General features: G+C 42.5%; 1 protein-coding gene across 6 annotated transcripts in view; it reads left to right on the top strand.

The window, feature by feature from the left end:
- Positions 1 to 17,761, top strand: part of PATJ (PATJ crumbs cell polarity complex component) — a 1,201,300-nt gene that overhangs the window by 921,209 nt on the left and 262,330 nt on the right. For all 6 annotated transcript variants that reach the window (XM_069232550.1, XM_069232545.1, XM_069232547.1 and 3 more), the window contains one exon: positions 7,977 to 8,107. In XM_069232550.1, the coding sequence (XP_069088651.1) occupies positions 7,977 to 8,107 (131 nt within the window). The remainder of the gene's footprint in view (positions 1 to 7,976; positions 8,108 to 17,761) is intronic.

Raw genomic sequence — 17,761 nt, 5'->3', positions numbered from 1 at the left:
AAGATGAAGGATTTTTGACTGTCTTGCTACATCTCCAAGTAACATCTCTTCACTTCAGTTTCTATGATTAGCCTTGAAAAAGACAGACCGTTGTAACTTTTTAAAATATGCAATGCTACGTTCCATGTATGTTGTATGAGAGAGTCACATTATGTGCCTGTGGTTAGAAGACAGGTTGCTAGGAAGTCAGTAACCACACTTATCCTCTTTCTTAAACCATGCCCCTTCTTCAGTACTATTGAAAAATAATTCAAAAGTGCCGCAATACCGTTGTTAGATGTCTGGTAAGGAACCTTTTGCTCAAATGAAGGGAGATAATCTCAGACAGCTGGGGCTGCAAATATAGTTACTTGCGCCATTACCTTCATTTAACCGAAGGTACCTACACCAATCTCACCATTCCCTGCCTTGAACCAGTAGCATGACAATTGATTGATTAAAAAAAGAAAATCGGTTAACTGAAAAAGTCTGCTATGTATGGCTGTACCAAACATGACTAGCTATTGGGGCCATCATTTTTCCCTTCTATCTGGAACCTTCAGTTATGTAAATTAAAGAACATTAGGACTAGAAATTATCAAAATCTTACTGGAGGGCTGGTTAGGATAATGCTACACTCCAATGTTATAGCAGCTTATTGTATCCGTTCCAGGGAAACAGCAGTGAAACCAGAAATAATTACAGAGAGACAGAAGTAGATAGCTGGCAATACGACTGGCATTTGAAACAACTGTCAGGATTGTTAATATCATCTATTTCAGGACACAAAAAGTATATGAGGATATTGGTTACATTTCCAATCAAATTTCATTATTAATTGTTGTCAGAACATCAAGGAAGCACTTACAAATCTAAATATATTCAACATTTCTTATAATACAAAGAAATTAACAGTTGATAATACACATTCGGGTGTAGCGAAAGTATTATTTGTCATAAAAATCTCTTTTCATAAAATATACGGTGTTGCTGTCTGAATTCATGTAAAATGCTTTATCCTTTAAGGAGGCATTTTAGACATTTCCCTGAGGAAACCATGTCTTTATATGAATAATAAGTAAAGTTCTTACCTTAAGAAATGCAGCGGTCTGCAAAATGGCAGCAGAGTTCTGGACCATGAACACCTTAGGGAAAATGGCTTGTTTAAGGTTCAGATTGCCTTCTTCCTGGAAGTTAAAGTCACCGAAATAGTCGCAGAGCATGCGGAGAGGAAAGCGTGCTGGATTTGCATCTGCTTCTCTCACAATGCAGGTACAGAAACATAGTGTTGTTTCCAATATGAAGCACACATGCACAAAATTACTGGAGCTATTTAAGGAAATGAACCCCTATTGACCTCACTTCACAACTATGTTCCTACACTGATAAAGCTCCTTTCCTGCTTACCCGCTACAAGCATGTGGCCCTCGTGTGACCTACCTTATTTAGTTCTTTTTTCCTGACATACTCATGTCTGCCCTGTAATCTCCTCTTTCTCCTTGTTCCAGTTTTAATCCATTCATTATTTTTGTAGCTATTTACCTACTTATTAGTTCAAATCTCATCATCCTCATTTCCTCCCTCAGCCTTCTTTAGTTCAACCTTTAACTTCTGATGGGTCAGACCTCTCACCTTTGTGCCGGTCTCCACTCCTTAGCTCCTTTACAGTCATCCTGTGGGACTTTTCAATATCTTCCTGCTATCCGGCCGCCTAACCATTACCTCCTTCAAAGGCATGTTTGGATCATTAAGAAAACAATTATGCAAGCTCAATCAAGATTATATGCCATCAAGATAATTACTGGTTATCACATATGCGGGGTCTTGAACCACTATCTGTTCATTCCAGGGGCCATATTACACAAAGTGCCCCAGGGGTGCAATGTGCGTTTGTGCATACTTGCCGTGTCCCCTGGGCACTTACGCATTACAGAAGGGGCAGCAGAAGCTTGTGTGGCGCCTTCTGTAATACAGATAACGCTGACGCACACATAAGGTCAACGTGTTTATCAAAGGGTGTTCCCTCACTTGCATGGGGGTGTGGCCACATGCGAATGTGTGTATCTCTTTGCCTCTGCATCCGCACCATATTATACACGTGGGCACAAAGGCAAATAAGGTCTAACGACACACACTGATAGTGTGCTACAAAAAGGTGGTTCAATCAGTGTACCCCCTGATGCCAGCCCTCTGGTAGGTTTAAACGGGGTCCTGTGGGACCCCTCAGGCATCACCTTGCAGGCAGGTGCAGGCACTCCCTGCACCCACTAGCAAGGGGATCTCTCACCCCCCCTTAAATGTATGTCCAGGTGGGTTGCTGCCTGCTCAGTGAAACACAGAGTGGCTGCTTCAAAGCTACTCTGTATTTCACTTGAATGCACTGCCTCCAGGGCAGCATATTCATTCTTATATACCACACTCTCCTTGTTTGCCCAAGACACACCTTTTGAAAGGCGTACCCCGCGCAAACGAGGAATATGTGCCGTATGTGTCATACGGCCGTAGGAGGATCTTTAGTCTTTGTGTGAAATTGTTCCCTTTACATCTGTCTACTCAAGATATGAGGTTATAAAGTCCCCTCTTTTGTATCTCAGAGAACCTAAACATTTAAAATTTGACCACGTCTTGTGTTTTCTATTTTATAATCTTAAGGATAACGTGTATGGCATGTAAGTAGTATTTCAACCTCTATGCTAGAATGAAGTTGAGTTATCCTTGTAGACATGGGCAAGTCATGAAAAAGGTTGCTACAGGTACATCATATAGTAATATAAGATTCCGATTATCAAGCGTGAATCATTTACATACCTCCGTCCTGTTTTCTGATTAATAGCAAACAAGATAGTCCAAAATATTTGCAGTCTTAGGCAAAGAGCTCACATATGAATGATTCTTGAACCGGTGTTGGATTAGGACGTAGACCTTTCTTCTCAATCGTCCACCTTGCTATCCAGGCAGTTGTTGGGTAGAATTCAGAAATAATCCTATATTGGAAGGCCCTTCAACATGAGAGTAGCCCATCTCGAAAGATAACCAGGCCTTTCCTTTAATAATCTAATACATAACCCTTTTACAGTTGTGGATTTCTTGTTGGAAGAATGAATTAAGAAAAAATGATTCCCTTATCATCCTTTGTTTTTCCTCTGTAAAATATTTATTGAAATAAGTGTAATTTGGAGCTATTTAAAGAATGTGTTTTGTTTGAGCTTTGATTCTACTTTGATTCCATCAAAGGATTTAAAGACCTCAGAAAAAAATCATCACTAACTCAAAGTAGAATCCCCTACCAGGGAGGGCAAAATAGACCTCTCAACATTTCTGGCATGTCTGCATGCCCCCTGGAATACTATTAGCTGGAAGCATAGATATTTAAAAAAAAATTTTGACCCCAACTCAGATTCGAAATTATGCAGTTATAGTCATGAACCTGACTTGTTTGAAGACAAATGGATTGCTAGATTTGCGTATATCTGAGATTTAAAGTAAAGAAAACACTAAAAAAATGTAAATCCTCTGTGACAATTGTGGGTTAACTGATGGAATCTTTTTCCCTTGGCAAACCAATAGGGTAGTTGCTAGTGTTGCAGTGGCTAGTGGCTCTTTAGAGGAGTAATAGTAATTTATAGGCTCTCCTGGTTCTTTTATTTTGACAAACTTAGAAACTGGTGCATCCAGCTTCGAAAATAGGCTTGAGGCACTTACATCAGTAGTGCCTGAAACAGATACAACATCTTGGTAGGAATTGATCCGCTGTTGAAACAGACAAGCTGCATTCATAATAGACCTGCTCATATTTTGCTTGGAGTTCCTCTTCATTTTTAGTAACCAGTGTCACCCAGAGGTTATATACCTGCAGCCCACCGCTGTATTCCACCTGCTACCAGTATCAGCATTTTTGATTGGCTAAGCATAGTACCAAAGACTATACCAGACTCTAACACTAGTGCTTATTTTTTTAGAATTACAGCTTCTAAATGGGAGATTTATAAATCCACTTGACCTGCATAAGCTGTACACCTCAAATAACAGGAGAAACCGAGACCACAATTCTTCCGATATAAGTCTCCATGCATAGGGCTTATAATGAGCAGCCTTGACACTTGCAAATAGAAATAGATGGCGATAATAAGCCTTTGGTGACATTAGTATTGATAAATGAAATACTGTAATGATGTGCATCCTATGCATCACTGCCCATATAAACCCCCCTGACACTTAGTTGGATGCTTTTCCAGCATTCATTACTATTGCTGCCTTCAGTTAATTTAGAAAGTATGCTTGTTCTGTAATGGATATTGTATGTTTTGTATGAGGGGGTCCTGTCTCTATCTGGCACGCACCCCATTTGGTAAAGGTGAGTCTAATACTTCTAATCTGTTAGTTTATTGATTTGTTTTTTTTTTCAAATTTTAAAATAAATCATAAGGTCCAAGTTTAACAAAGATATTGGCCAATAGAAAGATAATTTAGTGTGTTTTTATCTTTCTTAAAAATACTAAGAGAGCATCTATCTTTCACTCTCTGGAAGGTTGCCCGAGTTGATAATTTACTGAATTGTTTAAAATGTTTTGGGTTTATCATAAGAAATAATACTTTATAGATTTCAGTGGGAACAGTACCTAGACCCTCGGCCTTACTTGAAGCCAGGCTTTCAATGGCCTTGACCACCTCCTATATATCTAAAATAAGTGCTAGTCTTTCAGACGTACGGAGTAAATTTAGGAAAGGAGCTACTACCTAAGCTAGTCTCTGGCTTTGTACCAGCAGATATCTTTTCTGCACATAGTTCTGTATAACAGTGGGTATAACAGTTTAACATTGTCCTTTTTTTCTGTAGTATAGTTGAATTTGTTCCTATCCGATATCCTGTATAGTGTTCTGTCACTCCATTTAATTAAGCATATACACTACCAGTGGGCCAGATCCGTTCCCCATCCAAAAGAGTTATTTCTTCTGTTTTTGAATGTGTAGTGTTATGTTCATGAAGAACACTGTTCTTCGAATTGTGAAACCAGGCCAGTTCATATTCTCACAGATGGCACTTTCGCAATCAACACAAGGCACAGTTGGTTCAGAATAGCTATTTCCCAAAGCTTTAAATCCATGACATTGGGCATACTCAAAAGGATTGGACCACCATAGACTTATTTAGCGGGTGCTCAGAATGTGAGTGGACTTGACCTCTGCAGACTGCACATGGAGACTCTCAGAAATCACCTTCAGAAACTCAACTCCAGACTCCTCACCCCAATCTGAACGAAAAAAATATACCTAATTCACATTTCCGTTGGGCTAGGCTGTGTGTATTGCAGCTGCAAGAGAATACATGTTTCATCCAGCAATGGATGTTAAACTAGCAGCTGGATGACCTTCAACAAAGGCAGAGTATTCTAGGAGGTCCAGAGCTTTCTTCACGTGGTGTTCATCTAAAGCAATTAACCATCAATCTGTTGGAGTTCTATCCTCTCTGCAAGTTGTGTTACTGTTGGCAGGTGATGGCCTCAACTTGGTAATGGTAAAAGGTTATTTAGCTACTATTTCTGCTTTCACATGTTTAATTTTTCATTCTTTCTTTTTTCCATTATCATTTGTGCCCATTTTCGATGGGCCTACAAATTGTATACCCATCAACGGGTCTGTGGTTCAACTATGGAGTTGGTGTTGGCTTTTCTAATGCATCTGAGCTAAAAACTATGCATTCCTGTTGTGTTTAGGTTTCTTGCATTTAAGATTATCTTCTTTGTTGAGATTAGATCAACCATATGTGTAGGCCAGTTGCTGTCCAGTCCTAAGAGTAAAGCCTTCTTTCCCTTGGAAAGTCAGTTTTGAGTTTTCTCTTTCATCTCCAACCTTCTGTATACCTCCTGGTTCTTCTTCTGTGGAGAGGAATTTCCATAGCTCTCACCATAGGAGAGGCATTGCTTACTGTTTGCAAAGAGCACAGGATTTAAGAATTGGTGCCTATTGCTAGTTCCACAAAAGGCATGGCCATTACCAAGCAATCTGGATCTAGATGGGTACTGTGAATAATGAATAATGATACTCTCTGAGTAATTAAGAAGCCAGTGAGAATGGGTCACAAGAATTCAACTGCTTCTGCCCCATTTTTAATTTTTTTGTAATTTTATTTTTTATACATAGTACAGGTTTTGAGTCTTTATAATGAACCTTGACTCAGACTAGTGAGTGTATTTTGTATAAAATAAAGCCACTGCAGCTAAGGTGCCACTCCCAGTCAAATACGTTAATGGAGAGAATTATACCTAATAGTAGTATTAGCTGCCAACACAAAGCCCCAACAAGGAAACACTAGTTAGGGCCCCAAATATTCCCTTGGGCTAAGGGGGTATTGAAATGCACATGACTGTACATTTCCCGCCAAATCTTGCTGTTATGCCATGTGCACTGAAACATGATACTGGTGGTGTCACTCGAATATTGACTAGGGTGACTGTAAAACACTCACTGCAATGTCCTGAAATATATTGTTAGACAGGGACTCTCAGATGTGTCCTTTGGAAATCTTACAATTAAATGTTTTGTAGTTGAACTTGAAGTTTAAGGATGTTCAGTGGATTACATGCATCTTACTTGGTCGACTCGAGTGTGATAAGTAGTTTGTCATTTTTACTAGTGTTTAATCTGTGCAACCTGTGGCCTGGTCCACAGGTTGTACTTTAAAAAAAAATCTGGTATCTTATCTGGTTAGTTGTTGGAACTGTAGTCTGATGTGTTTTTCTGATATCTATTGGGAGGATTTCAAGGCAAATTACTCCACCTCTCTGTGCTGCAGTTCCCAAAGAAACACAAATTGAGAGCAAACAGAAACAAATACATGCACGTATGACTAACTGTATAGCAGCTTGACTCACTATGTAAATAGTAAAATACCATACATTTCTCATGAATATGCTTTTAATCCATATTATCGCTTCTCTGAAGATCAACATTTATATTAAGCGTGTGCTTTGAATGAACTGTATTAGAACGCGTAACAAGTATATTCAGGTGTATTTTTTTTAATTATTTTTTTTACCTCTGTGACTTAATGATTATTGCATGAATTTGTACAAGCCAAACTTATAGATTAATTTGCAAATGTAGTCTGTTGTGTTGTGACCATTGCACCTTTTTTGAATGCTTGCAGACATTCTTTTGAAGCCCATTATGCTGGTTTATGTACTTCTAGCCTCATTACTAGGACACCAGTATCCTATGCAATAATGATTGCATAATGACGTCCTCTGCTTTGAAATTTAACTTGTTCAAAAATATCACCTTTACCATTTTGCCTGAAAAATGGGGCATAACTGTCGGATTTTGGTGCAACCCACAACAAAACTCTCCATGTCCTTTCTCGTGTTTCTTTCCAGCAGTAAGTTTTGGCAAAGTTGACCTGCCAAAACGTACCCAGGTGAGTCGGATTTTAACTTCCACTATTTACGACTCATAAATCCAATAAGGGTGGAAAGAGTTATCAGACATATTGGAATTATACTTGGTGCTCCTAATACGGCCCATTGGTGTTTACAAGTAAAGCTTTAATGTGACTTTGCTACTAGTATCCATCCCCCTACAAGCCTTTTTGTCTACCATGATTCAACTGATTTTGATCATTTTGCAGTGTTCTTCTGTCCCAAGTAAGCTATGTGCATGTCATATTTCCTGGCATTTGATGTACTTTTGAAGAATGACTAATTCAAACTGCTTATACACTTTAAACTGCAGCATGACAGCCTGAGGCAGTGTGGTTCAAGGTTTAGAAATGTAGGGATAAGGAAGACCCTCAGGCCCTTTGAGAAATGATTTACTTAATGACTACTAGTGAGTTATAACTTGCACGTTCCTAATTGTAGTTTTGATCAGTGTTTCCTACTTTGTCTTTGAAATCACATATATCTGTGAGGGTCCTTTTGATTTATGTGAAATAGGGTTATGCAGCAAAAGCAACAGCGCACATAAACAGTAAAATAAAAATGTATTTTTTTTATTTCAAGGCAACATCTCCGTGCCGATAATGGATCCAGCCACTTGCCCTATTGTCCCTGGACAAGAAATGATGATAGAAATATCCAAAGGACGATCTGGCCTTGGTCTCAGCATTGTTGGAGGGAAGGATACTCCACTTGTGAGTTTACAAAGCTTTAATTTCAAACTGTTACACATTATAACACTATCCTTTTTTCAGTGTGTTGTTTGACTCACTATGTAAATAGTACAATATCATACATTTCTCATGAATATGCTTTTAATCCATGTTATCGCTTCTCTAAATGGCCTATAAATGAAGAAAAGAAGTCTGCAAAGTTCAACACTGGCAGAAGGACAGAAATAGCAACACCAGCAAGTTGGTGTGATCAGGGTGTTTACATCTCCTGAAGTCATCATATAATTCCACTTCTGGTACCATTTCCCTAACGTGACAGCCTTACAAAGATGCATTTGTTACTAAAGGCCAAGATAGAGCTTTTTCCATCATAAAAAAGCTCAAAGATTTGACGTTGAAGACTCAGGGATGTGGTAAGCCCTCTGCAGATTTGATCCAACATCTAATGCACGATGTCCTACCCTGCGATGGTTCTGATGTATAACTTGAAAGACTCCAGTTGTCAACATACCTTCTAGGCGAACCCCAGTTTCAGCTTTTTGTCTTCACATTGACAGCTAGGTTGTTCATCTTTTCTTAGCACTGCAAGTGTTCTGCTATTTCTAATCATATACAAGTTTTTTGAACCACATATAATGATACTTAGCCATTCATTCATAAACAATATAAAACCCATTATGTGAATTGTGGGTGAAACCAATATCTAAAAAGCCTTAACCTACTCATGGTTTTTCTTGTCTGAGCACCTGACTGGGAGCTCTTAGTGGTTTAGGATTTAGTTCTAGAACCGAAACTCTCTTTCTGCCCTCTAAAAGGAGTCCTAATAAATGATATTACCTGTGATGCCATTCATGGTCTTATGCAGGATTATGAGAAGTCTGTGCGTAGGGATGTTGTTTAGTTACTAATATCTGGGGATTTCACAGTTATACTTTTGATGTCTCTTTAAGCCTTGTGTGAGGTAACTTTAGGGGTTCTTACAGTGTTGTAGCTACCACCAGCGCCTGACATCCAGCAGTCATTTTAATGGGTTTTGTAATATATGTTGTGAAAGAGTAATCAGTGTACCGGATAGAGACTTCTAGTTGCAGATTCCTTTCCCCCAGGCATCAGACTGGATCCGGAGATTTTTTCTTTGAGCAATACCCTTGCGCGACGGTAGATGGCGTCGGTTGACTCCGTTGGCGTCAAAGTCACTGTGATGACGTCAGGAGTAGTACATAGATGCTGCCTCTCCGCAGTGATGTCAGTTCCTTTCTTTCCGTGCCACGCGCTGATCCGGAGAGAGCTACCCTGGTCTCTTTTTGACTGGGTTCGACCATTTAGTCAAATTTTTTGGTGAGTTTTTGGTGTGTTGAGATGTCCCCGAAGACCGGTTTCAAGCCGTGCGAGGACTTTCCCCACATGATGTTGGTGACGGATCCCCATCTGGTCTGTTTGTGGTGCTAGGATCGTGACCCGAAGTCGACTCTGCGTAGGTCACAATCTCGCTCGAGGGGAAGGTCTCAAGACCGTTTGCGGACCTACCACCATTCTTCTTCCTCAAAGTCTTCGGGCACAGGTAAGAAGAAGACGAAGTCGCAGCGGTCCCATTGCCCTTTGACTTCACCCTGTCACTTGGCTGATGCGACGCAGGAGGCCTATGCTCGAGGCCTTCGTCTTCCGAGCCTGCTTCTGGGTCCACTCTGTACTTCCCTGAATTTCCGGGAGCTGGAGCGACCCCTGCCCAATTAAAGGAGTTTTATGATTCCATGCGCCTCATTTTTGGATGGACCGACCCTGATACGTTGCTTCGGGCCCAAGGGGTTCGGACGAGGAGCCTTCAAGATCCGCGCTAGCGGCTTGGGCTCTGGCCACTGAAGTCCCCTCTGGGTCCACTCGCGGATCCTCACCGACGCCAGTCGTACCACTGAGACGTTCCCCAGTGCCGGTTCGTTTCTCGATGCTCCCGACGTCGGTGGTGGCCCACCATCGACGTTGACCCGATCCTTATCCCCGACGAGTCGGGATGGCGTTGGCCGCCGCCTCCTCTGTCTTCAATGGGGTCTACTCACCCAAGGTCGGATTTGGACCCTTTTCCTTATGGGTATGAATTTGGGGAAGGATTGTAGGGGTCCTTGGACCCTTATGAATACCAGGATGACCCATCTGTGGACTGGGCACAGTAATTGGGCGAGGCCATTGGCCTGTACACTTCTTCAGATGCTGGCATGCTGTCTCCTCCTACTGTGGCTACGGCAGAGAAGCAACTTATGCTGTGGTGGTCAGTAGGGCGACTGAGGGCCTTGGCCTTGAGCTACCTACTGTTCAGGACAGGTCCAATCTCTTGACGGAGGTGCTTCAGCCAGGGGCTTCCACATCTGAGCCCCTTTTGCCATTCAATGAAGCCTTCACCAATATCCTTTTGGGTAATTGGTCCAAACCCAACACAGGGGCTCCTGTGAACAGGACTATCGCACGCCACCACCGGCCCGCCCCAAACGACCCTAAGTTCCTGTCCCAACACCCCACACCTGAGAGTCTTGTCATCCAGGTTTCCTCTTCGTCAGGCGCATTCCCTTCTGCACCCCCAGATAGGGAATCCAAAAGGCTGGAACAGTTTGGCAAGAAGTTGTTTTCTTCCTCCAGTCTCACGCTGGGGTCGGTGAACACCACATGTCTTTGGGGTCCCTACACCCACTGTCTGTAGGATACAGTCGCGCAAGTTTTGCCGCAGATACCGAAGGAGGCCCGTGCTATCATCTCCCAAGCTGTCAACGATGGGAGAGATGTGGCGCAGTTCACGATTCGATGTGGCCTGGACACAACCGACTCTCTGGGCAGATTGGTTGCTATGACGGTGGCCTTGAGCTGCCACACCTGGTTGAGTACTTATGGTTTTTCGGGGGATGTCCAAGAGTCTCTTATGGACATGCCCTTTGTTGGTTCCCGTCTCTTTGAAGTCAATGCAGACTCTGCCTTGGAGAGATTCAAGGACTCGCGGGCGACGGCTCGGTCCCTTGGCCTTTCCACTGCCCGCACCCTCAACAGTCCACCTTTTGCCCCTTTCTTGGCCACGGAAGGTGCTCCCGGTCATGTCCCCCACTCAACCACTGTGCCACCCTTGCTGTTCAGCCGCTGTGTGGCTGGTGATGCAGAATCCCACAGGGCATGGGAGAGGAAACTAGAGGTATGCCCAGTCCACCCCTGCCCCCGCTGCAGCCTCCAAACCCTCCTAGTCTGTTCCCTCACTCCAATTTAGTTGGCGGCAGGATTCGCCATCACCTGCCCCACTGGAAATCCATTACTGTGGACAGGTGGGTTTTGCAGTTAATTAGAAAGGGCTATTCCCTCCCCTTCAAATCTGCCCCACCAGCCATGTCTCCATCAATCAGCCAACTTCTGGAGGATCATTTGGCACTTCTCCGCCAGGAAGTCGTGGCTCTCTTGGCCACGGGAGCCATGGAGAAGGTCCCTGTCGTGATTGTTATTCCCGCTACTTTCTGGTGCCGAAAAAGGACAAGGGCTAACGTCCTATCCTAGACCTTCGGGACCTCAACTACTTCCTCAAGAAGGAGAAATTCAAAATGGTCACCCTGGCTCTGGTCCTGTCTGCCTTAGACCCAGGAGACTGGATGGCAGTATTGGACTTGCAGGACGCTTATTACCACATTCCCATCCTGCCTGCCCACAGACGTTACGTGCAATTCACGGTAGGTCACGAGCACTATCAGTTTACCGTGCTCCCCTTCGGCCTTACCAGCGCCCCTCGGGTGTTCACGAAAGTGATGGCGGTGGTTGCAGCTCATCTGCGCAGGTTAGGGGCCTCACTCTTCCCCTACCTGGATGACTGGCTGTTGAAGGTGGACTCACCCCAGGAAGTCCTCTCCCACCTTCAGTCTACAGAGAGCCCTCCTGCACACGCTGGGGTCCACTATCAGTGTGACACCCGACTCCCTCTCTGACGCCCCCTTTAATCAGAGCTGTTCTGGACACAGTGCAGTTTCAAGCTTATCCTCCCAAAACGCGAGTCCAGGATATTCAGGCTATGATTCCGATCTTTCAGCTTCTGTCTTGAGTTTCAGTGAGACTGACTCTGAGGTTGCTGGGCATAATGACCTCATGGCCTCCTGCATCCTGCTAGTGACATGCCAGATGGCATATGTGGGCTCTGCAGTGGGACTTGAAGTTCCAGTGGGCGCAGTATCAGGGAAATCTCTCCGACATGGTCTAGGTCTTGGAGGGGACTGCGAAAGACCTGCAGTGGTGGCTTTCCAGTCCGCATTGGGTCCATGGCAGATCCCTCTCCCTTCCCCAGCCAGATCTATCCATAGTGACAGATGCATCGCTTCTGGGTTCGGTCTCCAGAGGAGTCTGGGCTCCGTGTCAGTCTTCTGGAGCTCGGGCGATCAGGCTTGTGTTGAAACCATTTCTTCCCTCTCTCAAAGGGAGAGTACTGCAAGTGTTCACGGACAATACTACCGCCATGTGGTCTGCAACAAACAGGGTCCTGGACCCTTTGTCAGGAGGCACTACGCCTCTGGACATGGCTGTAACATCAGGGCATTACCCTGGTGGTTCAACATCTGTCGTGTTCTCTCAACGCCAGAGCGGACAAACTCAGCCGTCGATGCACAGCCAATCACAAATGGCGTCTCCATCCGGACGTGGCACAAGGTCTCTTTCAGAGAGCCTCTGTTAGATTTGTTCGCCTCTGCAGAGATAGCGCAATGTCAGCTGTTTTACGCGTTGGAGTTTCCAAGGCGGTACTCGATCAGAGACGCTTTTCATCTCGAGTGGAACTCCGGCCTCCTTTCCGCCTTTCCGCCTTTCCACCTATCCCACTTCTGCCCGGAGTTCTCAAGTAAATCAGGAACGACCGGGCCCAAGTCATCTTGGTGGCTCCGGACTGGCACAGAGAGTATGGTATCCATAGCTATTGAGCATGGCCACCAATCCTCCACTCAAACTGCCTCTTCGGGTGGATCTGTTGCAGCAACCGGGGACGGTTCTCCACCTGAACCTGCTCAATCTCCACCTTCATGGGTGGAGATTGAGCATCAGCAGTTGACGACTTTTGATCTTCCACCCAAAGTCTGCGATGTTATCTTGGCAGCCAGGCGTCTCTCCACCAAAACAGTATACGCCTGTCGTCGTCAGAAATTTGTGGCATGGTGTACCAACAAATCTGTTGATCCTCTCTCTGCTCCTCTATCTGAGGTTCTTTTGTTCATTCTTTCTTTGGCCTAGCAGGGCTCTGCTTAGGGGTACCCTTAAGGGGTTGTTTATCAGCCATGTCGGCCTTTTTTAGGCTACCTGATCAGCCCTCACTCTTTAAATCTCCTACTGTGAATAGATTCCTTAAAGGTCTCACCCATTTATTTCCCCCTACTCCAATTATCATGCCTCAGCGGGACCTAAATCTTGTCCTTACTTAATGTGTACTCCCTTTGAGCCGATGCACAATTGCCCTTTACGGCTCTGCACTTTCAAGACTGTCTTTCTTGTTGCCATCACTTCTGCTCGCAGAGTGAGAGAGCTTCAGCTCGCTCTTCCAAGCCTCCATTCTTGTCTGTGCACCCTGACAAAGTGGTGTTGCGCTCTAAGGCTTCCTTCCTTCCAAAGGTTGTTATGCCTTTTCATGTAGGGCAATCCATCACCTTGCCTACTTTTTACGCACCCCCACATCCTTCCCATGAGGAGGAGAGACTCCACCTTCTGGACCCAAAAAGAGCGTTGGAGTTCTATTTAAATCGTACAAACAATTTCTGGGTGGACAATCAACTCTTTGTCGGGTATGTGGGTGCGAAGAAAGGGAAGGCGGTGCAAAAATGTACCATCTCTCGATGGGTACTTCTTTGCATCAAGATGTGCTACGCTTTGGCCAAGAAGCAACCCCCTGAGGGCTTGCGCGCTCATTCCACCAGAGCAACTGCTGCTTCCACTGCATTAGCCCGTGGAGTTCCTGTCCTGGATATCTTCCAGGCAGCTACATGGGCATCCCTGCACACGTTTGCTAAACATTACTGCCTGGACAGTCAGGTCCATCAGGAAGTCTTAAATTTTAGATTTAGAATGTGTCCACAATATAAGCATCTGGAAACACATTTAGGTATTAATAAATAGCCTAGCCTGACAGTATTGTAATATTATTGTACATAACATAAAGTAAGTTCTACACAAGGATATGTGGTGATATTCAACATATTAAACCGTAGAAATAGAAGAAAATATTTTGGAATTTTTCTACTGTACAAGTGACCTCTTGATATGCCCACTGTTGTGAGAATTGGTGTAACATGAATTTTAACAAATAATGGTACAAAGTATTTCAAGACAAAGAAGGCATCATTATTTCCACCATGGTTGAATTGCATTAAAATATGTAAGGTTGGCCATCAATTTGAGATGTTAATGCAATCCAAGAAAAGGTTTCACCTCAGCACCTGTTTAGTACCAGTTTAGTACCTGAGCACAATAATGAAAGGTACCAGTTATCTTTTGCCAAGTGTATAATGCTACATTGCACCATGTGTTCTTATTTTTTAGTAATATCTCAACTATGTGAGGTAGAATGGCATGTATTGCACAGCTGTTCAGTGTTTCAGGGACATTTGTCCTTAAAACATCCCATTTAACCTGGACGGTACTCATCCAAGAAGATTTCTGATCATTCAGTTAGTTGGGCTGTTTGAAAATCTGTCCACATTCAGACAGGAGGTTCTGGTCTTGTGCTTGAAGGTAAATTCCAAACCACAAAGGAAAATGGCTCAGTGACTTAACTGTTTATTATTCCTTCTATATAGCAGTGAACCCTAAATTTATATCTATAAATATATAAACTTATAAATAGGGAAGAACATTTTGAGAGCCCCATATGAGCGCTAAACCTTCTGCTATAACTGCTAAACCAAAGGTGGTTCTCATTCCTTCTCAGTTACTTCAACAGTTGCTAGCTCAGTCATTCAGAGCAAGGATGGGAGCCCCACCTAGCCACACAATTTTAGTAGTGGCCCATGATACCAAAGAATCCCTAAAATGAGTTTGGGCATCTCAGATCTCCCCCCTCCATGCTGCCTTTATTCTTAGCATTGCAATTAGTGTGCAAGTATATTAACTGCAGAGCTAACCATAAATGAAAATCTCTGTGGTTTTGGATTTTAATTCATAACCATAACTTTACTTCAACCATGCTTTTAAGTACATTTCAGAGGTTTTTATTAAAACATATGTTACGATTTTATGACCTAAGCTAACCATAACTTCACTTTAACGTTAGAGTTTTCAATTAATATATTTATTTAGCATCTTTACAAATGAAAAAGTAATTAATGACTGGGGCAGTCAACCCTCAACCTCAAAGAGCTATATTAGATCATTAGCTAACAGTTTACCTAGTTCAGAGGAGCTCTTAAGAGCCACATGTTGAATTTTTCTTCTGGTTTCCCTTCTGCTGTGCGTTGCCAACACTTCATTGGTTTAAAACAGTTCAAATATCCTTACACTGGTTGGTGGTATGCAGTGGTATGTTTTGTCAAACAATTAATTCCCTCATCAGTGATTTGTGTGCTATAGATGCAAACATGCCTGGGAATGGTCTATGAGGCATGTGTGTAATTCCAAGTAGTCCGTCATACTTTCTTTGGCATCTTTGCAAGGAAGTTGATCTATCATGTCTGTCTGATTATTGATATAAATTGTTTGTCCAGCAAGTGCATTATGAAGCTTTGGCTGGGCTATTTCTATATCTGTCGGCTAGTAAGTGACTGGCATTAGAAATGGCTGTAAGGAGTTCATACTAGAGTATTGTTAATGAGCTGTACCTTATTGCTGAAGTGGTTGTGAACAACATATTTTTGGTTTAATGTCAGCTGTTTGATTAGTTAAAGGTGAATAGACTGGCAGTCCTTTCTGTATATTTTCTTATGTTTTATTTCATTTGGATATTTCATAATTTGCTGGATATTTTATGAGGAATACTTTTTGCTTCTTACCTCTCAACTTGAGTTCCGCCACCTTTAAGAAGACAACATCATCCCCTCCAATTTCTTCTTTCATTCCAGAATCTTAGAGGCTAATGTTTGAGGAGTACAGATTGCCTGAAAGTTTTCGATTGGAATGTGTGTTCATGAGCCTTTAAAATTTTATCCCTTGGATTATGGGTCATGGGAAATTATTGTCAGATAGTGCGTGTTTTGTGTTGAAAGACTGATGTTCCAATCCATTCTTAATATTTATGCTAACGTTGTGAAATGCTCTGTAACAGAGCAAGTCAAGTACTTCTTCTATCAACTACATATTCTATCAACTACAGAAGAAATGTTTTCTGGTCATTCACTTCCCCACATTGCCAGATTCTAGCCGCAAAACAGATGCAAATGCTCCTTCAGTGATAGGCAGAGATAACACAATGAAGACTACAATGGACCCATATTATTAATTTCCAATGGAAGGCTGTTAACGTTGCATAAACGTTTTCTTAAATATAAACGGAATCATAAATAGAATGCTACTCAGTTTAATAGGAACATGCCTGAATATCCTTATGAATTTGAATAAATAAAAAGCAAGTTATCAGTGTGTGCTGTAAATGCAGAGCTGAAACGAATTATGCTTGGCAACTTCCTCTACTAACCCAGAGTGCCAATAATGACAAGAAAACTCAATTCATATAACCCATGGTACTCAAACTACAGATCACATGATTAAGCTCCACCTATTATAACTATAAAAGTACAACACTGCTCACTTTCTTTACCGTTTGTGGCAGCTAAGTTAAGGGTTCCCTTTTGTCTACCTTCAGTACTAATGTATTTATGATTTGATTTGTGTTATGACATTCATTGTGATTTTACAGTTTTTCGCTTGATCATTCATCTGCCTGAGCCAGCAAAGGCTGGTTTTCTCCCTGTTTCACGCAGAGATGAGACCCTCGTTGTAGTTGGAAATGGCTGGCCAGGAAAGTTTTGTCGAACCACGATCAGTGCATGATCTTTACCTTGAAGTGTGAAGGACCCTGATTGCCTCAAAAGGATAGCTACACTCCTTCAAGTGCATTTGTTGGAAGGAGCAGCCTGCCTCCGCAATCTGGAAGCCTAAGCAAGGTCCATACAGGCACCCTGTCTACGTCCCTGCCGGTTACATGACTGGTCATTTTCAGACTGCTGTGGCATGGTTTGTCAAAGGGAAATCTTATTGTTGTAGCTAACGTAACACACAACTCAATGTTTTGTCCTTGGAATTTTCTGCTAGTTTATATATTTTAGCTTTTTTGCCCTAAGAATATTTTGGGGAATAGCTATTAGCTAATCTAAGGTTCGGGCATTTACATCAGTGTTATTTGGAAACATTTTACCACAGATGTAGGAAGTTGGCTCTATATGTACTATTTCAAAGTAAGAAATAGTGTGCACAGAGTCCAAGGGTTCCCCTTTGAGGTAAGATAGTGACACAATTAGATCATTCTAATGCTCTATTTTGTGGTAGTGTGGTCGAGCAGTAGGGTTATCAGAGGGTAGTGTTAAGCATTTGTTGTACACACACAGGCAATAAATGAGGAACACAAACTCAAAGACTTAGTCCAGGCCAATAGGTTTTTATATAGAAAAATATATTTTCTTTATTTATTTTTAGAACCACAAGTTCAAGATTTGAAGTAAATACATAAAATGCAAGGTACTCCACACAGGTAAGTTA

This window comes from Pleurodeles waltl, chromosome 4_2 (assembly GCF_031143425.1).
Source record: "Pleurodeles waltl isolate 20211129_DDA chromosome 4_2, aPleWal1.hap1.20221129, whole genome shotgun sequence".
Lineage (NCBI taxonomy): Eukaryota > Metazoa > Chordata > Amphibia > Caudata > Salamandridae > Pleurodeles > Pleurodeles waltl.
Note: the sequence above shows the minus strand (reverse complement) of the source record. Positions and strands in the feature narration are given on the sequence as shown.